This window comes from Phaethon lepturus, unplaced genomic scaffold (genome assembly GCF_000687285.1).
Source record: "Phaethon lepturus isolate BGI_N335 unplaced genomic scaffold, ASM68728v1 scaffold8299, whole genome shotgun sequence".
Lineage (NCBI taxonomy): Eukaryota > Metazoa > Chordata > Aves > Phaethontiformes > Phaethontidae > Phaethon > Phaethon lepturus.
The window spans coordinates 34,969-60,479 of record NW_010562715.1 but is presented as its reverse complement, the minus strand read 5'-3'; the positions used below and the strand labels follow the sequence as shown (position 1 = coordinate 60,479).

The window sequence follows — 25,511 nt, the reverse complement described above, 5'->3', positions numbered from 1 at the left end:
GATGCAGTGACAGTAAAAGAATTCCATGTTTTCTCTATTCTGCTTGCCCCTTATTGGCTGAATGCCCAGTATACCCCATGGAATTCTGTACCTTTATCGAGAGACTGAATCTAAGTTCAACTTGCACATTATCAACATATTTGACTTCTACATGTCATTTTAGTCAGTCTGTAGAGTGATTTTTTTTCAGGAAAAGCCTACCATACGCTCCAGCTTCTGCGGTTACTTTTCATTAGCATGCTATATTAACCAGTAAATACAGACAAAAGTCAAGATAAGTTTTTGCTACAAGCTTTGAAGTTCTAACAGGAAACCCCTCACCCCCCACTGTTTTCCTACATTTATAGACTTACAAATATATATGCCTCAAAAATATTAATGTTTGACAAGGAGGGAAAGGTTTCCTAGTAACTATGAATCACATGCTAGTATCAAGGATGAAGAGTCCAACTCCTCTCAAAATTTTGATTATCTGATCTATTATTACTGAAACAGCTGACAGGGTACAATTAAGGCTTAAAGGTGACTTCCACAGTTATAGAACTGTTTAGGCCTTAGATACTTTCAAAAGAAAATTTAAAATGTAGGTGCATGAATTTTACTAAATCAAGGTCTAGACACTAAGCTGGATACTCTAGTTTTTGCCAGAAAATAATATATGGAAATGTGCTCCATATACTGCAGTCTGAAGAAAAGACATGCCTTTCTGGAAACATCTTCTGAGAGCTTTTTACATAGAGAACGTAATGTTTTTCTGTCCTCCTCGCCCTCCTCTTCACATTCAGCCATGCTGGAGCACTGATGTGCACTGCCACTTTTCCTGGCAGAAGCATCCTCAAGTAATGACAACAAGCGCTCACCATAGCCATTTAATGGAGCAACCTGTAAATGCAAAACAGGTTAGCAGAGTACTGAACTCAATTTCCCATAAATTATAAGCAAGACACAATATAGTTGTAAGATTCGTGTCTGTCCAAAACCAGAGATACTGAGCATAGTTGTCAAAGATATTATTATTTTCCTTTTACTTTACCTTAATTGTAATCAGGACAGCTTTTTGTAATAACAATCTTACATACACCATAATTTACTTCAATTGATTTTTTTTGTTCTTAAACCTTCTACTGAAATTCTGACTTACCTTGGAAGAAATAAATTCTTTTAGGGTACACAAAAGATCAGTATTTGTTGCAAAGTCTACACTGTAGCAGTCTTCAATCCAAGCCTGCAGGATGTAGAAACTGCGGTTACATATTTTGGTAAGTGATGTGGAAGGATCCAGGCTCGCACTGGTGAGGAGAAAAAGGCACTTATATCACCAAAATTGATATCCGATTCCAACTTAAAAATAAGTGTTGAAAAAACCACAAGTATTATTTGGTATTGCCTGTACTATCTTAAATTCTTATGTTTCATGTCTCTAGAATCCATGGCTCTATGGAAACAAAGCTGTGGTGGTACTTGCAACCCATCACTGAACAACTGGCAAAAGTAAGACTAGGAATTCAGAAGAAAAAAGAAGTAAGCACATTGTCAAATATAGCACTTGCTCTAGTTTCACTCTCACTTGTCAAGAAAGTCTTACAAAAACAAACATCAAAATTCAGTTTAATTAAGTAGTTCTTTTCAGAAACAGCTATTTGCCATTGAGGGGGGGGAAAGCCAGTTGTGCTTTGATAGTATTTTCATAGGAAATTACTGTACCTGGATAAAGTGCTGCTGATTCTCTCAAGAATAAACTGCAAAAATTCTTCTTGTGTGCAGAAATAGCGAAATGTGTAGAGAAACTGCTGTACATAACCTTCTAAAAATGCATTTCTGTGAAACAGAAGAAAAACTTCAGACAAGCAAGAACACAATTTCTTGCCTTAGAGTAAAGCAACAGAAAAAAAATCCTCAAAATATCAAAAAGTAGTAGGGATTTTAAATTCTCAAGGTCTGCATAAAACCTTGATTAATTTTTATTTTATTTTACACATCAAATATTGTGATTGTCAATACTGAAAGCATAATTTTTTTTAAAGTTTCTTTACTTGCAATTTTGTGAAGAACCACTTTGACATTTCTATTATCAAAAGTTACATTCTAAATAGTATGGAAGAACATATTTAATTTTATTTTTTCTATCATCTCACTTGATGTTGTTTTAAAAAATTTTTATTATAACAGCAGCATAACTAGTAGATACTTTAAGCAAGAAAATACTTCCTGTAGCTCTAATCAGAGCAGTAGTTGCTTTAACAACATAATATACTTATACACATACTAAAAATGAGTGTGTTTTATTTTTTTTTACCTATACACACACATACTTTCAAAGTTTTAACACAGGTTAATTGTCATGTCTCCCTGATGGCTTACAGCTAATCATGAAAGTTTGGATTTGATGAATGTGGAAGCTCTGATTCCAAAAAAATCTGTTCACTTTGTGCAAAATATTAGCTACCAGGAAAAGCAGCACTCAGGATAAGTAACTGAGTCTCAGAGAGAGGAGGAGCTGGAGGACGTAGCTGGGAGGAAGTTGCAGTTACTCCCTCTACAGTGCCAGAAGTCTGATGGAGTCTTTCAAGTGGTTTCCATCCTTCATGCTATTATGGCTGAGGTACCTTAAAAAAAACCTCTGCCCTCAACCCAGTTGAAAGTTAAAGGACACCTTTGTCCCATGTAAGTCCTGAGATAAGCCTGCATCTTGATCAGTCCCAAAGACTGCGGTAATAATCTGTAAAATAGAACTTGTATGTTTTCACATCCAGATCCTATTAATAAGAATTATCAAATCATATGTTCTGAAGAATTGTTATACTGCTGGCAGTAACATAAAGCTTTGATTCCACAGCAACTATCGGAGCAAAACCTCAAATAAGATTAAAAAAAAAAGTTATTAGTTTTTGATTTATTATCAAATGCTTTGAGTTTTAACCAAATCCAAATTTAGTAGTTTGGCTTATTTCTTATCAGATTGTCTTTTGCCATTTCCATGCCCATTTCTGCAAATAGGCGTTCATAGCAATAACATCAAACTTGATACAAGAGAGAAGAATTTATGCAATGCTGAGTAACTAGGCTTTGTCCCAGAGACTATTTTTTCCTGAATTAGCAACTATGCCTCAACCACTCCCAGTTAAGGATGTGTAAATTATACTATACCTAGAATATAAATAAGCCATTAAACCAAGTGGTGTACCAGCCTGCAGGACTCTTACTCCATTTTGATTATTACACTGGTGTTTCTCTGTGTTGTAGTAAAGAAGTAATGACGACTCATCTGCAGGTGCCACTCCCACAGTGTCAGTTCTGCCGTTGTGGAGGACTGTCGGCAGCACACAGGATTCCACACCCCACTGCTCTGCATACATGATCTGCTCGAAGATGCAAAGCCATGGAAAAAAAAAAAAGTAGGCAACGAGGGAAATCCACACAAAATGCAGTCAACTCCACCTAAAGCCAAATCACATTTCATGCAATTGCTTTTTTTCCCCCTTTTTAAACAATACTAGTAGCAATTACCTTTATTTTAATAATTCTTTTAGATTCTACTTAATTTGGCACTTTGACACAAACTCTTCACATTTCGTATACTGACTTGAGCAGCCAACTACACTGATGCAGTAATGAAATGACAAATGAAACACAAGCAAAATAAAGTCTGACTTGCCTGCACATATTTCTTCACCAGTTCAAGAAACTGCACTTTTGATTTCATCTCCTGTAGCTGTCCTCTCAATTTGAGCAACATGGATTTAGTTTCAGGACCTTTAGATTTAAAACACACAGCATAAGAACGTAAATGATTCTGATTTACAGAAAAAAAAAATCCTTACAAGTACTACGCACTCATTTCATTACTGGCAAGTTGCTGTAATCTTACCTTTGTTTCTTCTTTCTTTCTGCAATAGTTTCTGGTAAAAGTTTATGGTCTTTCTGTAATTTTTTGTCTCCATCATTAGCAATTGTTCTAGTTCCTATTTAAAGGGAAAAAGGATTCTGATTAGAATGGTAATGCAAGGTTCTAGTAGGAAACCGAGTTTTAGAAGAGAATTCTTTTGTATTAAAAAAAGAACATCCAAACAGACAAGAATATGATATCAACTAGGAAAAACTACCTTTCACGCCTGTGCTTACAGGGAAATTACAGCAGGCATCACCTGTCCCCAGAAAAGCATTAGTTATGCCACCGTTCTACAACTTAAGAACTGGAGCTGGTCTGTGTATGATGAGACCACATTGACGTTTGTTTGATTATATAAATATGCCTTTAATTATAATTGAACTTATCTGGTTGTTTTCAAGAGCATTTTTAAAAGCTACACTTGGAAGTCATCCAGAATTAAAAGTGACGGGTTCTGAAATGAGTGCAGACCCCAGAAATGCTCTGTTAAGCAGCTGACCTATATTTGCAGCAAGAACTGAATTTTTGACTGAAAGCAATGGTTTCCAAACAAGTATAATTACATTACGTTATACAACCAGGTCAGAAAACAGACAGGAGGGCTGCTCTATAAAATAAAGGACGTATCAATTTTGAAGTTCAGCTTACCTGTTTTATATTTATGTATTTTACATAATTGAAAAAATAAACTAAATATCTATAGAATTATATAACTTAAACAATGGATAGAAATGAAAGTATATTGGGCTTCTCGCAATAATATCAACTTTAATACAAACATTTATATTTGTTTGCATATCAAAGGTTTCACTATTTGCCAGCCAATGAAAAAGGACCACCCACTTTGGGTTCAGCTTCTGATTTCTTATGAAAAAAAAAACATGACGTGTGTTGTGCTTTATAAAAGTGGTGGCTTTTGCACTTGGGTCCTAAGCTAACTACCAGTGACCCAGTTACATGAAACAGCATTTTAAATGGAGTAAGTTCACTGAATGCAGCAGACAGAACTCCCACAAGCAGAGTGATCAGAAAACACATAGCTCAGAGCTAACATACCAAACAACAGATTGGTAAATAGGTTAGCTTTAATGGGATGGAGTTACTAGAAATTAATTTGAGTGTGAGAAAAGCCTGTCACTATTTTTCAGAAAAGCTCAAAAGGTTTAATGACATAGTTCATTAGCAGCAAGAGTCACAAAAGCCCCATGGATTTTTAAAAGAGTTACCACTACACAGGCATCACACAGAGAATAGTGAAAGCACAGAAAAGTTATTATCCAGATTCTCAATTGGAAATTGTTTGTTTTCACTTAAAGGTTTGTTTTTGTTTCATCAATTAAAGTGAAACCACGTTGATTAAGAGACTATGAACTCAGAAAGGGAATCAGAGAGTGTCCACTTTCTGACATTCGGAATCGGATGGACAGAAGTGGTTTCTCCCCTAAGTAACTTCAGGTGAGTAGCAATGAAGTCAGTAGCAAATTCCCAGTCTATTCCACAACATCTTTCATTTTAGTAGGTCTAGAATATAAACATTTTTGATAAAGCTATACATTCAATTGTTCTGCTCCCACTAAAGTACATTTAATTTGTCAGGACACTTTTCTAGAGACCATCCCTTAGTCTAGGGAACAAAGTAATGACAGACTGACTGTTTACTTGGGAAAATTGCAAATTCCAATCTGTCCTTGAAGCGTAAGGTTTTTTACATGCTGAAAGGTGGCTTCACCAAAGGATGCAGAATATTGGCAGAAGGGAAAAGGAAAGAGAAAAGGAATGGGAAAGCAAAAAACTGTGACCAGATATGCAAAACTTGCACTAGAAACCTCCTAGGCACAGCCTGAGTGCACCAAAGTTTCGTAGAGACTCTTACAAGTAGGTTATACGATCTGGGGGATAACTGAAACCTACTGAGAGCAAAGAGGAAAAAGGGCTAAAGCTAAGGGGGAAGGCTTGGGGCTGCAAGAGAACTGAAGACAGCTTATCAGACTAGAAGAAAAAAAGCTCGTCTCATTGTGAGGACAGACTTGGACATTGCCCTGGAGAAATGGCAGCCCTGGTAGCTGCCTTCCTGTCTTGCTTTGCTGCAAGGACTTGGTTTGATTTGCATGGATGAGCTCTGCATGAAGATCTAAAATCAGCAGCTCCTGAACTAGAGGTGATGTGAGGCAGGGGACATATACTTGCTCGCCTAAGGACTAACTTTTCTAAATGTAGATCAACCTTTGCTGATCTTGAGAACCGCAATGAACTATCTGCTAAGCACCTACACTGTAAAGCATTCATTATTTTTATGACATTTGAAAGTGTCACCTTGATCCATAAATACTTTATTTTGCTAGCTATTTTGCATTCCTTCCAAACATAAGAGTACATATTACATTTTAAAAAATCATAATAGCTTAAGTGTATTGTTAATATTGTTCATCATATAACAAATGTTTTACTTCTTGCATCTTATTAAATCACAACCTATCCAAGTTGCAGACAATATCCAACAGGTTCCAGTAGAAAAATATAAAAGGTAATTATTTTTATAGCAGAATATTTAATTCTGTCATAAATATAATCACATGTTCTGTCAGTTTCTCAGAACCTGCATGTTCTCAAACCTACTTGCAGATATACAAAATTTAAAAAACTTAATAAATTTAATTGCATTTAGTTTTAGAAAGTGAATAAAGAAACATTTGAATCAGATGAATATTTTAATTGGAGAGATAAGTGTATTGAGATGTATATGTCTCCAAAACTGTAATTTGTTTTGTGGTTAGACTCTCATTCAGTACTCGGTTCCAGTTGCAGACTAGACCTGAACTGAACAAGCAGACCTATCCCTATGAAACGGTAGTGCCACTAAGTCAGGACAAATGTAGTCAAGCTCAAATGTCTAGCTATCTTTAAACATTCACTCCTTGAAATAGCAACTCCTAAACACTGCTTTAGCACACTTTACCACAAAGCTGTAGAATCAGCTCAGCTTTATTGCTGACTTTTTAAAAATCTGTCAGAGACAAGGGGCAAAAAGTAGGTTGATATAATCCTTGCCAGACAATGAAAACTAGACTATAGCTAATCAAGGAACTGGTTTCTGAAATAAAACTGGTTAGCAGATGATTTAAACAAGGAAGGATAGGGTGGAGCCAAACAGCTCTACCTTGCAAGAGAGGCAGAACTTTCCTCCAGCAACTCAAACCACCTTCCTGCTCAAAACAGCCACTTACAAGCCTTCCTTTGGACTTTGTAGTCCTCCTGGACTGGATATGGGACACCCGTTTTCTCCACTAGATTTTACAGTGAGGAGTTGGCAACTAGAATAATTAACCTTTTTTGAGCTCCACTTTGGCAGAAAGCTCAAGTTAATTTTCACCTTTTATTCTCTTGGTATTGTGGTTCAGACAGTGCATCATTCCCTTGAAATTTGCACAGCTCTTATTCATTCGTTACACATTAACAGTGTTAATGCTTCATAAATGTCAGTGATTAATGACCACATTTATTCTCTAAATAACATGTACTCCAAGTATAACACGTATAAATGTTCATATTATCAAATAAAACTAGATGAAAACACTTTGATGTACAAATACACCTGTCAGCTACATCCAAGTACAACACCACACAAGGACTTACAAATGTTAAATCCTACCCCTAACCATACTGTTCAAAATGAGATACGAACTGGTCTTTGTCAGCTGCTGGTATGGAGATTAAAATCATGCTATACATTTTCACAGTTGATTTGTAGTGATTGGTTTGATGAATTGGCACCAGAGACAGCAGAAAGAAGCTGGGTAGAGCTGCTTATCACCTATGTGTAATTTGGTTAATGTATAAGTACTTAGTTAAAACCCATGTAGCCTGTAAAATGCACACGGAGGGAAGAGAAAAGTAGATGACATTAGTTGTTTAATATTAGTCATATAATCATGTCCTTTGTTGAAACGAGATGAATTGTTACAAGTTCTTTGTGGGTCGGGAATGAAAGCAGCATCAGAAATGAGACAGGTCTCTCTAAGTTTAGAAATACTCTGGCTAGACTTTGGGCATAAATGTGAAGTAACCCCCAGGACTGTATAAACACTGGCATGACTGATGGTTTGGAGAGACAGCAGGATTTTAGGAAGGTTTTCTTTGTTCAGGTTAAATGTTCAAGATTGCTGCAATTGGAGCATTATGATTCCGTATTTAAAACACATTTGGAAGAAGCTGGGTTTCACAGAAAGTCAGTCTTGTAGTAATGCCAGCAGAAAGATCAAAGTTGTTGGTGCTATGGTAGTGAAATAAATCAAAATAGTAACGAGACCAAAAATTAACTGATATATTAAACTATCCTCTGTTGAATTTGTAGTAGCAAGACACCTTAAAAGCATTTTTAATAAAAAAAGGAAAGAACATTTAATACTATATTATTAAAAATATTTTCAAGATTACATACCTGAATATTCTAGTATCCCAAGACTTCTTCATACAAACAATACAACAGAGAATATATGTATGTGCACATACATGCTTTTTGTGAAAATTAAGTTTTGTTTTTCAATGCATTCAAAACACTTCTACGCTGTACAAGAGTACTTAACTTTTCATTAACCTTCTTTTTTGAGGAAAATGGTGGAATATAAACTGAATTAGACTTCATAATTGAAGATGACAGTTTATAATTGTATTCCTTGTAACTTGGACACAAAGGGATCTCACAAATTAGGAAGACTATATAAGATACCAAGCTTCTATTGTCTGCAAATTATTTTATTCTTGTTTGTCCACCTGGCCTCATATGCAGTCCAGATCACATACATGATTTCTGCCTTACTGAGACAGAGTAGAGTCTATTTTGTCCAGCTAGTAAGATTCCACACATTTTAAATAACACAAGGAAAATTCGTTCACTTATCCTCAGAGTAGTATGCATCTTTTTCAGCTATCGGAATGCGCGTTCTGCTCTCTGAATGAATTGTTTACTAATTGCTAAACTGAACAAATTGCATTTTGTATCAATAGTAAGCTTCCTCCAGCAGAACGTACTGGGCACGAACACAATAAAATTTTCTGGAGAGACACTTCATGACTTTTTTCCCCCCAGCCTCCTACATGATTGTTGGGTTAGCCAAGTTCTTACGCATTAATACAGAGAGCAGCAATGTATAATATTATGCGTTAATTTCATAAGCAAATTCCTAAGCCGACTGTAAGCACCATAAATCTTGCTTCATTTTTGTTGTACGCCTGCTAAATAGGGACAACAATTGCCAAGAACTTAGAAGATAATTCATCCTTTTGAATCAAACCAAATTGCTGAGTAGTCTGTAAAATCTCAAAGTAAAGACGACTGCCTGTTGAAACAGAAAAATCTATTTAGATGCTTATGGAAACTCATGAAAATCTGTTCTTCAGTTAAGAATTAGTCCTTCAAGTAAGGGAGATTATGAAAGTTCATTTTTCTCTAGCTGGCATGCTTACACAGGATTAAACAGCCCTATAAGATTAGAAATATGAATTTTTGAGTAGATGGAAATTTTATTCTTGAGGGTGACAATCCTGAAAACGTGGGCGTTTTTTTGGTTTGTTTTTTTCAAGTTTCTCATGCTATTTTCTCCTATAGACTTACATCTGAACATAGCAAGGAGCAAAAAAAAGTAGAACATCCTCAGTGATTCAGGCTTTAACTTGCCTAATAACAGAAAATAGTTATAGTTTTTTACTGAAAACTGAAGTACTTCAAAGAAAATGAATGTACATAGATAAATTGTGATTTAAACTGACTATGTGGAAACAAAGAAGTCTAGATCATGTTCTCAGCTGTTTAGTTCTACTTTGTGAAGCTCACTTAAAAAATTAAGCAACAAATTTAACACTGCTTGTAGTAAGGAAATCCACAAGAGCAGTGTAACTCCTGTTTCATCCTTACTAAACATGTGTCTAGCAGAAACTAATAAGGAAAAACAAACTAGACAACTAACTATTCTCAGGGACACAAAAAGGTTCCAGGTGTCCCTATATTAATAGGTCTTCCAGTATTAATAACTCATTTATTTAATTTTTTTCTTTTTCTTTCCATGAACCAGCTCCAACTATATCAATTTCTACAGTTTCATATATTATCCTTACTTTGTCACTTTGGACTTGAAATATTCACAAAAGTATTTACAAACTGAAGCTTGTTATAGTTAGGTGCACAAATGTAAAAATTAAGTAAACGTGATCAATATGATCTTTAAGGAAATGGAAGACCTAGCTAACCTAAAACAACCCACCCTGCTGTCCATGCTCCCCAAGCTGCTTAAAAGGCACAAGTCTGCATTCATCATGATGATTAGCCATCTCCAAGAGAAGATGTGAACAAATAACTGCCATTCTCCTGGCAAACAGTGAGAAGCTGCCAGGGAATTCACCATGACCAAGGAAAAGGGCTCAGAGCACATGACATGAAGGACTTCTTGAGAGCTTGTGATATGCACCAGTCATAGCCATTTTCAGTTCTTTTCTATGTTACTACCAGCATGGGGTTGGTGCATATGGCAGATGGTACTTTTCCGGTCAACTTCAGGAAGAGAAGATGGGTTGTAGGTCAGTGATTATCAGTTCCATGTCAGTGCTCTTTATTTTGGAGCACTATCCTTACACTGTTTGATTGATAAGACATCACAAATTCTGAGGATTTTAAAACACTTAAGAGTCAGTATTTAAAAGAATAAAGGGGGTTTCAACTGACCGTAACACAAGAAATATTATCATACTTTTAACGAGCAAGTAAAGAGGTATCTTAATGACTTTAAATCAATGTACTCACCACTTTTTTAGCATCTATATTTTGTGACTCACTTGATTTCTGCTTTCCAAGGTTTTTCATGTAACTATGAACTTCTGAATCAAAACATTCAGCTCCATAAAATGCACTGCTCCAACCAGGACTACAGCTATGAAAGTCAGGTAGATTTGGAGACACAAGGTAGCTGTTTCCAGCTATCTTTATTATGGTCTCTTCCTCTGGCTCTATATTTTCTTCTGTAAAGCCTGGACCAATACAACAGCCGTTGCTTTGTAAACATTGCCCCTTTTTTTCTACAGGGATAATATTCTGCAGCCTCAATTCTTTTTTGAAATTATCCGAAGGTGACTCATCAAAATCCATTTCAGCTAATGATGTATTTATCATAGGCTCAGCCTTCACATCAAAGGTTGTTTCCCCTTCTCCTAAAAAGGGTGTATGGGGCAGGGGATGGGGGGAAGGGAAAGAAATAATGGTCATGTGCTGTGATGCATGCTTTGTTGAACTTAAACACTACGCATACAAAATACAGTTATGAGACTACTTACGCCCTCTAACAGCAGTGTTAGTTGCTTATTTTGGCTCTGTGATTTCTTTTTCTCAACAACACATTGTAAAATGATAAAGGTTAAAGGCATTTCAGAACTATTAAGCTTTGGTCAATACATTCCTGAAAATGACAGAATATGTTCTGTTTATATACAAAGGCATTTGAACAGAGTTCAGAAGCTTTAAAACAGAAGTTAAATATGTCAGACCTGTGGATGCATTAGTAAAAAGCTTAACTCTTGAGGTTTTTTCCATCTTTAAGTCTTGAAGCTTTTATTCCATACATAGAGGGCAAGAATACTTGATACAGTGAAAGGGGGCACGGATGTTAAACTTTCTACTCCTACAGGACTCACTCCCTTGAGCTATGATGGCACTTCTTTGCAATTGTAACAGCTACTACCAGCCTGGAGGGACTGAGGAGATGGTCAAAGGTTGGTATGATGTTGACAGGAGCTTTTATGCCTGCCAGAAATCTCCCTTTTCACTTGAGCAACCTTCCAGGGCTTAGATATGCCACACTGGAGTAAAATGGCCCTAAATTACTGGTGCAAAGAAATCACACACCCCATGGGAAATCTGGCTCTACATTTGTAATCATTCTGAGCCAAAATGGAAAATTGTAACATAGAAAGACAGCAGTCAACTGCAAACTTACAAATTTATATTTTACCGTAAAAGTTAACAATGTAGGGGTTAAGCCATTATGTAAAGAACACACAGTTTAACTTTGCTCAAAACAGAGAGGTAATAAGAGTTTAAATGTTGAAAAGTGTCTGAAATATCTTGGAAAAAAGTGAAATACTGTCAGTATATACTAACAGCAACCAAATAAAACCCGTCCATGAATACATCAAGTCTAGAAAGAGTAATGGTTTTGTTATAACAATGGGATTTATGAGTCCCAGCTCAGTTTTGAGTTCAGTTCCTGAAAGATGGAATATTTTGTAAACCTTCAGTTGCAAAGTATGCTAGGAAGAGTGCAAAACCCACACTGAAGAATTACAAATATACAATCCACTAATATAACCTCAATGACTGCCCTGAAATTGTGTCTTGTAACAAAGTTTGTGATCAAAAGACAAAACTATCTTGGTCAAATCATTTGACCCACTGTTCATTTTGCTATCTATTTTTAAACAGGCACTTCAGTGGCTAGAATAGAGAAGTGGAAGAATTCATAGGAAAGAGATAAAGGCTATTCTTTTTTACCTGTTTGTGAAAACTCCTTTAATGAATAGTTAAAAATGCCCATTTAAATCCAAAAGCAATTCAGTTTCTAGATTTCTGTACAATTCCCTTCCCCAGAATTTGTAAATAATTTTATTGACAATACCATTTTTATTTTAATATATTTTATTTATTTTACTGCCCAGTTTTGTTTTAATTCTGATAAGCGAACAAAGAAGGACCAGATCTGTTGCACAGTCATCCTTCAATCAATTCTCAACTTCTTCAGTAACACCTAATGAGTCTCAAGCATTTTTAAAAGCTCTCCTCTCCGCCTAACTAAACTTGCTATGTTGCATGGAGCTGACTCAGTATGATTGTCCCTCTTCCCTTTCCCTACTTTGTAAGCATGCCACTAGAACATCTACTGGATGAACACAAGGAAACCACATGTAGGAGTTCAGGCTTTGGGAGACACATCTGCATAAATAAAAGTAAGTAAAGTAAATTAAAAGTAAGTAAAAGTAAATGAAACAGGCATTGCACTCAATGACATTTTGTCATATGTAAGCTTCATGTAAAAGACAACGGGTCCCCAAGGTATCGATAATGTCCAGATTCACTGATAATGTTCGTAAGTGCTAAGGTGAGTGTTTTCCTGAAGACACACTCAAAGTGCTAATCTCTCAAAACTTGTGTCATTGATAGATTCCTAGCACACACAAAGATCCAGAAACATAAAGTCCCTACTCACCCTCTGTCTGATCACTGCTTGCCAAAAAGCTATCAGATTTCTTCAGATCTTGAAATACTGTGCCACACTTTGAATCATCTGCCTCAGTTATGCTGAAAATGCAAGATGATTAGGGAAAATTAATGTTACATATACTTTTATATTTACAACAGTAAAATGAGATCTTACAAATGACTCTACATGTATGTGAAGAGTTTCACAGCATTTATCTACCTCCTGAAGTTTGCGTGTTCAGCTTCAGTTGTTATTTTACAAGAAAAAATGTTCAAATGGACATTAAAGCACACTGAATGAACCCCAAAGATTTTCCTTTACAGCATTTGGCAAAATTCCAACAGAATTATCAGAACACATACAAACAGAAGACATAACTCCAGGCGTAACTTAGACTGCAAATTACTGTAATGGGTTTTTCACTCAGGATTCAACCTCTGGATAACAGTCTGACTCTAAGTCATCCCTAATAAGAATAATCATAATCTTATGTCAAAAGAGGTAACAATTAAAAACTGCTATACTCTTTTTCTAAAGAATGTTAAGTAAGCAGTATCTCAGAGATATTCTGAGGCAGTTCTTGCATGTTATCTAAAAGTTAGACGTGTATTTTTTTACTGGATAATAAATGATGATTTTCTTTTCACTCCTGCTTTCAAAACAAAAGTTCATATAAAGGACAACCTCTTCATATATCTCAGTAATTCATCTGTAACAGCTCAAGTTTCTCCTACCATAACATTCAACTCTGAGGAATCAAGAGCCTAACCTCTAAGCAGTTTTCAATGGCTCCTCAAAAATCCCAGCCCAAATGGGAAACAGGCCAGCATGTCAGGGTCTGATATCTAGAGGCTGTAGTCTATTCTCTCTGAAACTTGCTGTAGGGAGAATACATCTTTTAACACTGAAGTTTTTCTAAACCATATCTATCAAGCTTCTTTGTGAAAACTTCCAATTTGTAGTTCCAGACCATGACAAAGAAAACACACATAACTTCCACATAGAAGTTGATTACTGTTTACAACAGCCTTCAGTAAGAAGTTTTTATAAGTATGCTGCATTTGGAAGCTGCAATAAAACAAAAACAGTTTTCTTATTTTTCAGGTAAATATGTAATCGGTGATGAAATAGTAAAAATGAGAAATTAAGCTGGTGTTTTCTCACTTAACAGGCTACTTACAAAAGATTGCCAGGAGGAACATTGAATCCAACTAAATCAGTTAGGTAAAACATTTCTGGCAAAGCTAAATTAACTTCCTTGTTCTTAGGTGTGAATAGAACCAAAGGATGTATAAAGAACTAAACTCAAACAGAATAAGCAAACTGAACAGTAAGAACAATGTATTTCACTTCTGATTGAACTGCCTCTTTCTAACAAGACTATGAAGCTCTCCATCAGTGGTTGAAAACAATATTGATCAGAACTAGGCCTCCATTATTCAGCTGTCCTAAGATGAGTTACAGACAAGCTTAATCGAAAATAACTTCTGCTAAGCCATTAAGCACTATTTGCTATGGGAAAGTCCATGAAGTATCTAATAGACTGGGAAATTAACAGTTGGCAGAAAACAAGTAACGATACCTGAAGAGATGCAGCATATCCTTTCCTGCTTCTAGGGAGTAGGGAGAAAAGCATTAAATTAAACCGTAAGAAGTAAAAAGTTCAAAAATACCTACCACAAATGTGAAGGTCTTTCTTCATTTACTACCTGATAAAGTTTTTCCAGTAATTTTTCATCCCAGTAGAGGTCACAAAACTTCTCACGAATTGTATGAGAAAACATACCAAACTTAATTTGCTTTAAGTTTAAAATGAAGTTACCTTTTAAAAAAAAAACAAAAAAACCAAACAAAAAAATCAAACAAAAAAATTAAACAAAAACATTACTAGCAATATTCTCACACATCAATGATAATAATATGCAGAAGAAAATGTACATACCCATATCAAAATCTTCAACTCCATTCTCTAGATAGCCATCAAATGCAAACTCCTCTTGTACAAGATGAACCACTTTCTGTAGTAAAGTGTCACTTTTGCTGTTCTGCTGGGGCAGGACTTCAACATCAGAGAGATGAGAATTGTCTTGATTCACCGAGGTACACGGTGTGTATTCTTGTTCAGTGGAAATACTGTCTACTCTGGTAGCACACTCAATTTCTTGGCAGTTGGTTTGAATAACTGGGTCACTTTTATCAAACTTGTTCTGTGTACTAGTAGTTTCACAGTTTTGCACTTTGCAAAGGGAGACATCATTTTCTGCTTGCGTGCTCATTTTCTGACTTGCAATAGTACTGGAAAGTAGCACCGGCAAACTATGATAGCAGTCATAAGCAATTCTTGAACGAAGAGGCTTATTTGGTATTTGCTCTGATACAGCTAAATGTACTGGCACAAACGTCAAAACTCTTTTCTCTGAGTCCTGTTTGAGAATGATGTTATTTATATGAAGAAAATTAGGAGATGTAGGGCAAGCAAAGGAGTTTGAAGGAACTTCAGACAAAATGCTCTTTTCCTGTAGAATATATGAGGAATCAGAAGGTGATGGTAATGTAACTATAGAAGTAAACGTATTGCTTGACTTTTGCTCTTCTGAAGATATCTGGGATGAGTGGCCTGGAACTTGTAAATCACACTCAAGTATTTCAGGCACAGTTTCAACAACATCTGTGTCCTCAGTACCATAGCTTTTAGAGTCTTCTATATATTCTGAGTTTTTGTGGTTAATACGTTTTTCTTTTCTTGTTTCTTTCTTGAATTGCTCAGAAACTGATGTGTGAACCTCTCTGAAAAGGACAAATAATTTTTTTGAGGACAATTTCCAGTAGATTTAACAATGAAGTCTTACATTTAACTTATTCTGTTTTAGGATATACTAACTTTGTTATATTTGCATTTTGTTGCAGAATAATAGGCTTAAAGTGAGTTGCGGGAGAGGTGAATGCAACAGGTAATGTAGCCTTCTCACGATTTAGAGAAATCTGGCATGGTACTGGTCCTTTAACTGCTACAAGTTTACCTTCACTGGTAATAGGCACAAATCCTAAAAACAAAAACACAGTTAGAAGGATGAACAATATGTAAAATACAAATGCAAAGTAAATAACAATCAACTTAGATAGAAAAAAATAATTGTGTACCTGACCGGGAAAATCTTACGTGGAGGACTGATCTAGAGAATATTAAAACAAAGCTGCTTACCTAGACTTGACTCTGAAGGGTCCATTTCATGGCTTTCATTTTTAAATTCAAAAGCAACATGATCTTGAGAAGAAATTACTTCTTCCTCAACAGCCTAAAAGTTGAAGTCCAAACTGAATTTATTAGTTTTTTTTTTTAAATTCTGCTCAGCACATTACTTAAAAAAAAAAACCCTGAACAAAAAAACAACTCACAAAACCAACCCCATATAAATGTAGAGTTTTAGGATTTTCAATTTCTGTACTCTGCAAAGCAGCAGCCTAGTCAGGTGGAGAATTAAAACAAATGACACACAAAACTCTAAAGACCAGCAGAACTGTTTGGAAATCTTGATAACCCTCTGTTTCAAATCAGAACTTTTAGGTAATCAAAGTTTTGAACAGTCAGTTCCATGGATTGACTGAATGCTGCATCAATTATATATTAATGTCTTCTGTTCTGATAAGAGGGGTGGTAAATGAAGGAGAGATTATGAAGTCCTCCAGATAGGGACTGGAGGAGCAAAGTCCCTCCCACTGTAAGAGAAGATCAGGTTTGAGACCACCTGAGGAACCTGAACATACATAAGTCTATGGGACCTGATGAGATGCAGCTCAGAATCCTGAGGGAATTGGCTGATGTAGTTGTCAAGCCACTCTCCGTATTTGAGAGTCAGGTGAAGTCCCTGGTGACTGAAAAAAGGGAAACATTGCACCCATTTTTTAAAAACGGTCAAAAGGAGGACCCTGGGAACTACTGACCTGTCAGGATCACCTCTGTGCCTGGGAAGATCATGAAACAGATCCTCCTAGAAGCTATGCTAAGGCACATGGAGGGTAGGGAGGTGATTCGAGACAGCCAGCATGGCTTCACCATGCTTCTTCATGGCAAGTCCTGCCTGACCAACCTAGTGGCTTTCTGTGATGGAGTGACTACATCAGTGGACAAGGGAAGAGCTACCGATGCTGTCTATCTGGACTTCTGTAAGCCCTTTGACACAGTCACCCACAACATTCTTCTCTCGAAATTGGAGAGATATGGATTTGATGGGTGGCCTGTTCAGTGGATGAGGAATTGGTTGGATGGTCTCACCCAGAGGGTAGCAGTCAATGGCTCAATGTCCACATGGAGATCGGTGACAAGTGGTGTCCTTCAGGGGTTCGTATTGGGACCAGTACTCTAATATCTTCACCAATGACATAGACAGTGGGATTGGGTGCACCCTCAGCAAGTTTGCAGACGACACCAAGCCGAGTGCTGCGGTTGACACACCTGAGGGATGGGGAGGGACCTGGACAAGCTCAAGGAATGGGCCCGTGTGAACCTTGTGAGGTTCAACAAGGCCAAGGGCAGGGTCCTGCACCTGGGTCAGGGCAACCCCTGGTGTCAGTACAGGCTGGGGGATGAGAGGATCAAGAGCAGCCCTGCTGAGAAGGACTTGGGGGTACTGGTGGATGAAAAGCTGGACATGAGTGGGCAATAAGCACTTGCAGCCCAGAAAGCCAACTGCATCTGGGTCTCATCTAACGAAGCGTGTGCAGCAGGTTGAGGGAGGTGATTCTTCCCCTCTACTCTGCTCTGGTGAGATCCCACCTGGAGTCCTGTGTCCAGCTCTGGAGCCCTCAGCACAGGGAAGACATGGACCTTTTGGAGTGGGTCCAGAGGAGGGCCACAAAAATGATCAGAGGGACAAAATGGGGAAAAATGAGGACAAAGTATTGTGACAGGACAAGGACTAATGGTTTTAGTCTAAAAGAAGGTAGATTTAGACACGGTATAAGGAAGAAATTTTTCACAATGAGGGTGGTGAAACACTGGCACAGGTTGCCCAGAGAGGTGGTAGATGCCCTGTCCCTGGAAACATTGAAGGTCAGGTTGGACGGAAAAAAAGAGATCTGGGAAACCTAATCTAGTTGAAGATGACCTTGCTGATTGCAGGGGGGTTGGAGTAGATGACCTTTAAAGGTCCCATCCAAGCCAAACTATTGTATGATTCTATGAAATTAAGTCAATGGTGGTTGTTATTTCTGAGCTCACATCCATAAAGATTGTGGATTATCTGGGGAGAGACCACTCCAACAGCAAGAGCTAGAAAAAAGCAGTACTTCAAGACTACTTGAAATTAAAAAAAAAAAGAAGAAAAAAAGAGAGAAAACAAATTTAACTATACTCGCAGGGGCCAAAAATCTTACTGGAATACAATTTACAGAATTAATTGAAAAACCATAAAGAGTTAAAAAAAGTGGCACTCTTACCTTAAAGACAGATTTATTCAACAATGCCAAAATATTTTTGCTGTTTATACCTTGTTCAAGTAAATAACAATTGCATGTCTAAAAAAAAAAAAAACCACCATAATTTTCAGTAAGTAAGTTTTCAATCAAGTGAGGTATTCTTGGACAAGGACAAAGTCAAGATAGGAAATCAGAAGTAATCTAAGTTTAGGAAGTGCTATGAACCTATTCTGAGTACCTTATTGGGAATTTTAATGTAAATTAAAAACACACCTCTCTGTGTCCCTAAGGAGGTAACTTTAAAAACAAATCACAAAGTGATTGGTTATCACTTAATTAGATATCAGCCTATTACAAAAAATAAATTAATATTTTGATATTCAAATCACTACAATGAGACTTTAGATACAACTAATTTTCACATAAAATTGCTTAAATCTAGTAACCTTAATTGCATCAGCTAGAGAAGGTCTGTCTTCAGGGTTTTTTCTTGCCATATCCAGAAGAAGTTTTTTTAATTTTCTTGGCAATGCTAGTTTGTGACTCGGTGGAACACTGTATTTTGCAGCCATCCACAGAACCGCAGCAACACCATAAATGCAGACCTGTTGGTATAACGTAAGAATCAGGAAAGATGTAAACAGACCAAAACCAAGCTTCCACTTCAAAACCAATTCCAGAAAATTATCCAAATACCCCTCATTCCCAGCAAAAAAAAAAAAACTAGAGCTTCCAAAGTACAGATCACATTCGGCTTTTGAAGATGTTGATGAAAATCCCAGCCCATTTAAAAGACTATCTGTTATGCATGCCGGGCCAATAATAGTAGCTAATTTCCTACTGTTGGAGCAACAGACATAATTTGTCTTATCCTTTTTCTAGGAAATTTATTCAGGAAAAAAAGTGGTTTTAGAATAATTTTGAAGAATTCCTTTCTCATGTAAAAACTTAAATTGCTGCAAGCTTTAGAGTTCTACCATAAAACCAGGCCAGATGCAATTTACTTAAAAAAGGTCATGATAATTCATGAAGTAAACGGCACACAGTAATTACAAGCTAGTCAGTACGAGTCATATCTTACAGAGAAGATTACACCTATCAGAAGAATGAGGTGCTGTATACTTATTTTAGCAATTATTGTGCTACCTGCAGCTAGACCAATTGAAGTTGCCATGATGAGGGACCTTGAAAAGTAATTGATCTTCACAAGCTTTCTTATTTTATTTGAAGAATCACAATTTTCAGACAGAGCCAATTTAGTCTACTTAATGCTTAGTTTACATATGTTAGCATGTACTACAAATACAATTTTGACAAAGTTAAGGCACCATGCTTCTTCACATTGCCTCTGAAAGATATTAAAAAGGCTCAAGGGACAGAAATGTAAGCACAGCACTAAATAATGTGGTCCTATAAAACAATGTTTTCTCGCACTCTTTTGAGCAAAGTGAACAGCAATGAACAAAACATAACAAGGAAGTTCACTGTAAAGAAAATAACCTGTGAACCATTTGAACTGTTGAACCAAAGCTACTAATAGGTATGAAAATACTTGAAATAGGAGAAAGCAGTTCCACTAGAAAAAACCAAAAACCTTTCTTCCCCTTAGTCTCAGAATTCCAAGAGGTCAATGGGATCACAATTTTAACCTGAATTTATTTATTTAGGAAAAATTTGCTATCCCATCCAGCATATCCTTCAAAAAAGTCTCTTTTATTGAGGTAGTACAGTTATCGTGACTGGCGCTACACAATCCTGACTCCCATACCATAATTCTAACTAAATGTTCATAACAACAAGAAAGTTATACAAATATCAGAAAAAAACCAAAAAAGAGTTCAGCTTATTCAATATATAATGTTGTAGAAAAACAAGGAAAAAAAGATTACTTCAGATTTTCTAAAGAAAAAGAATAAAGCATAAATACTTCAGGATTATTAACTTCTACTATATGGTGGAACTGCTGTATTAGATTTCAGGGTTAGTTTAAGCTTCCGAAGCCTTTGAAAAACCTGCATGTTGGATCAAAGCAGTTTAAGAAGAAAGAAAAACTTCAAAGCAGAAGATGTAGAAACATTTTCTGGTTACAGATAATTTTACAGAAAGTCAAACTCTGTCTTTAGTAGATTTTTAATGGAGGTTTTTTTTTCTGACTTGTGACTATTATGTCTAATTTTAAAGGACTCGCGGGGCACAAGGTACATATTAACTAACCTCTTTTCTTGTTACGTAAAAGAAAGGTGCCATAAATTCTGTTTTTCCGACTCTAAGATTACTGTGGTACAGTTTGCAATTCATTGCAGTTGCAGTGGGGACAAATACTCACCTGCTATTTACCAACATTTTTATCATCTTTGGTCTGAGAGCTCCTAATGGCTTATACCTATAGCAAAAAGCTCTGGGAAAACTGTATTGGTAAAAGACATAATTCATAGCATTCCCATAGTAAAAATTTGCTGATAGTGAGATTTTTATCCAATCTTCCAAATCAGATTAATATTTGGGCTTTAGCCTAGACAGTCTAAAATACTCATCTTAGTGTGACCTCCAGAATGTGAAAACATGACTTCAAAGTCTGTCTTACTGCTAACAAACTGAAATTAATTAAGCCTTATGGAAAACTACTGAAGAACAGATTTTTGGCAGTTACTCCAAGTTTGGAAGGCAAAATTATTTTTAGAAGGATCTAATTTTATGGGAGATCAATATATAAAAAGCACAGATATAAGCAAGGAATTGGGAGCAATGGAAAATATTATCAAAATCTTATAAGAGTTTAGCTTTCTTCTTCAAGCAGCAGAGGAATACAACTGTCCTTTGATAAAATGTGTAGCAACCTACAACGTTACCTTCTCAGTATCCACATCCTCTTCGTGAATTTCAGGAGCTAAATAAAATGTATCACAAGATTCTAAATGAGAAAAGAAACCAGAGACAAAAGGTAAGATATTTGCTTTCTTCTCCACTCCCCTGCAAAAGAAATAAAAGCAGAGCATGCAACGTATTAGTTTACCTTCAGCTTTTGAAGCAGCAAAGAGGATACTTCCATGGCAGTCAATCAGCACGGAGTCCAAACATAAGACCACTGCAAAACAAGACACCAAAAGGCATGCATAATAAATATCTATTTGTGTATCTATTTGACACTAATATATTAAATAATTTAAAAAAATAATTTGCAATGTCAGCATTTACCCTACGATAAATGATGCGTTAAATAACACTAATGCTAAAACAGACACCACCCAATAAAGAGGCAGTAGATGCGTAATCACCCAGAGCAATTCCTGCAGAACAAAGACAAGAAAATAAAACAAAATGGGATCACAATAAATCAAAGGGCTTAGAATACAGGAAGTTTATTGTCTTTATTCCAGCATTGAAAAGGAAGACCAAGAAAGGAACAAAAGAAAAAAAGAAATTCGACAGCTAGATGTACTCTAGTCTTCTCACAAGGTACCAATAAAAGATATTCAATTTATCTTAAGCATTTAATCTCTCCTCTCTTCCTCCAACCCCACCAAAATATAGGGTCATTATCTGGAGACAGCTGAGATATATGTGGCCAGATCCAGAACTCCTTTAGGTGGCATAGGATACGGAGTCCTGTTTTGCACAGTTATAGTAACACACACACTCCCACTGAAGAATTGGTATTTGCAAGGCCCTGGAATTCTCCATAGTTAGGAAAGAAGTAACTGACTTCTAAAACTATTTTAAATGATCTGAGGTCTTCTGGAATGTAACATTAAGGTCATGTGATCATGTTATATAAATTCAATGATGAAAAACTTGTGGTAAGACTGTGTCTATCGGTTTGGTATCTTCAAAGCGCACTGTAATTTAACATGTTTCAATATAATAAGCCAACTGCCTAGCAATGTAGTCCCGCCTTTGTAGACTACTATCAAATATTCTGTTCTCTTATAAAAAAACAAAGTACTTGGAGAATAGATTCTTACATTAAATAAGAAGTTAAAACATTAAATATATTAATTATCAAATAAAATATTAAAGAGTTCTAAGAGTAAAATAAATATTGATTTATTATTAAATAATAAATTGAAGAGGTCTAAGAAAGAAAAAATAAAGACAAAAAGGAAATAATCCTTTTGCTTTTTTACTTACCTGTACAAAACACATTTAAAGCCATTAAATTGTTCATTATGCTTAATGTAAATAAAGGCTTGCCTAATACCTTCAATAATATTTAAGCTGGACCTGAATTATCTGTCTTGAAAAGCAAAATTTTCCCAAACAGGAACCTCTGCTAGTTATTTCTGCAGTGGCAGCTCCCCTGAGATCTCTTCATGCTCACTATCTTTGCTTCTCAAGAGCTAATGCTTCTGGCCCTGAAGCTGCAACACAATCCATGCAAAACAGATCTCAACGAGTTCAGTACAACATGAGAATCCTCACCTGGGTTCTCTAAAGCACCCACGAACAACATGTAAGCAACACCCTCTCATAAGAGGAGAGGAAATAAGTAACCAACTTTTGCAGCAGGATTGAATTAAAAAATACATGAAGAGGCTACCTTTGGGGTGCGTTTTCTTACCCAGAATGAAAAAGTGTAATCAAGGAAGGATTTGGAAGAAAAGGCTAAGTGAATAAATAATAAATAATCCAGCTTGTTCCATATTTCACATCTTTGACTCATCAGCTATCAATCTTACTCTACCAGTGTCAAGACAGAGGATATTTTAACAAACACTTTATATGATACCAGCTTCACCTTCAATAAGTTAATATTATTCAAAAGGAATATTGAGAGAGCTTTACGTGTGTGTGGGCACTGAAGTAGTAACAGCACTTTAAGTCATTCCACAATGCACAATTACTCTCAGAACAGGAAGAGAATCCTCTGGCAGAAATAATCTAAAACTGAAAACAACATTCAACTTCAAAGTAGCTTCATTTGTCACATAGGGAATTTTAGGCAAGGTACCTTCCATTTAGTGGTTTGTGTCATTATATTCACTTTTACAGACTACGTAAGGTTCAGATCACAACTCAGTCTTTAGTATTTTGAAGACTTATACATTCTGGGTGCATGCAACTACAGTAAAAGAGCCAGGCCAGGCATAGAATCTGAGCTATTATGTGCAGTTATTTGAAACCTTCACAAACATTAGGAACATGCTATGAGGCTGAAACAATCCTTCTGTTGCGAGGTACATCAAATACTTAGGTTTTTTTAAGGGTAACATTGCTTAAAGTGCTCAGAAATCTCCATTTATGGCCAATTTCCTTTTTAACATTTTTATATCATAAAAGATAAAATAGCTGAAGCTGAAATTGAAGACATGCAGTAAGTTTTCTGTAGCTTACTATCCAATTGTTTATATTCAGTTACAGACTTGAAACCCATCCCTGTCCAAACCCACAAAGCAGGCTTTTTAAATCAAGGAAAAGCAAAGGGGTGGTGGGGGGTGGTGGGAACCTCTGTTCTGTTTATCAAAACTGCTACAGATTTAGTATTAGTATAAGCTAAACCAACATTCAAAATGCATATGGAAATTTAGGATGGTCTTCTCCCATGTCACATACAACATATTCCAATTCTGTCAAGGGACAGTTCCTCTCTCAGAAGCTGACTTCTGATAATTCTTCTATAAACTGAAGCATAGGGAATGTGGAAGGAGTCATGTCATGACTTTAAACAGACAAAGCCTTGTATTGTCACAAATATGTCAGGAATCATTTGTCATTAAGGAATTCAGGCAAGAGAGGAAATTTTATGTTTACACACACATATATATATGAAAAACTTATTTCTTCCCGTTTTCAAGATACAAGTCCCAAGTGCTTTTCTTAAAAGTCACAGTACAGTTTCTCCATCCCCAAAATGTCTAAACACAAAATTTGTTTCACTGCTTGAAGTCATAAAGATTTGTTGCCCCCACAAAGGCCATGAAAACTCAATAGAGAGAAAAGACGACATTCTTTTATATATGGAATGAAACTCCAAATTGAGTAAAAATTCTAAGTCACAATTTAAAAGAATGAAGTTAGAAATATTGTCTATCATTTTTTCTGTACACAAAATGCAAATTGAGATTTTTGCATCAACAGAATAAAGAAAACATTAATACAGTGAACATAAATAACTAAGCAAATATTTTAAGATAATTAACACTATACCTGGATAATCTATGCAAGTCTGCAAAGTACTTAAACACTCGTGACATAATGCCCAGAGTTCATAGTCTTTCAGAGGTTTACCATACCACGACAAGAGGAGTTTTAGAGAGCGCCACTGAAAAAAAAGAGTGAGAATGCAGAAAGTTAGTAACATTTATCACAAACCAAGACTGTTTACTGATGCAATGAAAAAGTAAATCCAAATATACAACGCACTCATCTAAAAAGCATTAAGGTATTTATTGCACTTGCCAGTAATGAACTAATAACAGTTTTTCTTGAAAGAGCATTGCACAGTTAGCTGTACAGATGAACATATTTTGTTAATTGAATAACAAAAGTGTAACTCAAATGAGACTTCAGCAAGAATAGAAGCGTTTCAGGAAAAGTAGAGCCATTTGGAAGCTCTTTCTTTCCATACTAAGGAAAGACTCTTTTAGAATGTCAGAGATGACAAATAATTATAGGGAGACCACCTAGACTTAAAAATCCAAATGATCACCACCAACAAAAAAAAATCCCACATTCAAATCCTGACGTACCCTGACAGTTGCATTACAAGTCTTACCTTAAAGATTTCATCAACATTTCTTGTTCTTCTGTGAAAGACGTTAACAATATTGACAGAATTAATGACATGTTTATTTGAAGTCCAGGCATGTTGTTCTGTTTTTAATCACTGGCTGCTCAAATTGTAGTAACAGCATTTATTTTTCTGGCTACCAATTTAGCTTTTGATACCTGGAATAATATCTTAATGTGACAAAGATACTGCTCCATGGAAACTTAGTGTTCTTCAGAGAATCCATATCTTACATTTTGCG

The 25,511-nt window shown here is 36.0% G+C and overlaps 1 protein-coding gene across 1 annotated transcript in view; it reads right to left on the bottom strand.

The window, feature by feature from the left end:
• Positions 1-25,511, bottom strand: part of KNDC1 (kinase non-catalytic C-lobe domain (KIND) containing 1) — a gene marked incomplete at its 5' end in the record, with an annotated part of 60,964 nt that overhangs the window by 5,040 nt on the left and 30,413 nt on the right. Inside the window, 17 exons of the mRNA XM_010294364.1 lie at positions 703-882; positions 1,142-1,289; positions 1,705-1,818; positions 3,148-3,359; positions 3,656-3,753; positions 3,869-3,962; positions 10,683-11,086; positions 13,135-13,226; positions 14,806-14,950; positions 15,071-15,915; positions 16,010-16,172; positions 16,331-16,424; positions 18,565-18,642; positions 18,990-19,148; positions 21,393-21,454; positions 21,557-21,628; positions 24,688-24,802. Of these exons, the coding sequence (XP_010292666.1) occupies positions 703-882; positions 1,142-1,289; positions 1,705-1,818; positions 3,148-3,359; positions 3,656-3,753; positions 3,869-3,962; positions 10,683-11,086; positions 13,135-13,226; positions 14,806-14,950; positions 15,071-15,915; positions 16,010-16,172; positions 16,331-16,424; positions 18,565-18,642; positions 18,990-19,148; positions 21,393-21,454; positions 21,557-21,628; positions 24,688-24,802 (3,075 nt within the window). The remainder of the gene's footprint in view (positions 1-702; positions 883-1,141; positions 1,290-1,704; positions 1,819-3,147; positions 3,360-3,655; positions 3,754-3,868; positions 3,963-10,682; positions 11,087-13,134; positions 13,227-14,805; positions 14,951-15,070; positions 15,916-16,009; positions 16,173-16,330; positions 16,425-18,564; positions 18,643-18,989; positions 19,149-21,392; positions 21,455-21,556; positions 21,629-24,687; positions 24,803-25,511) is intronic.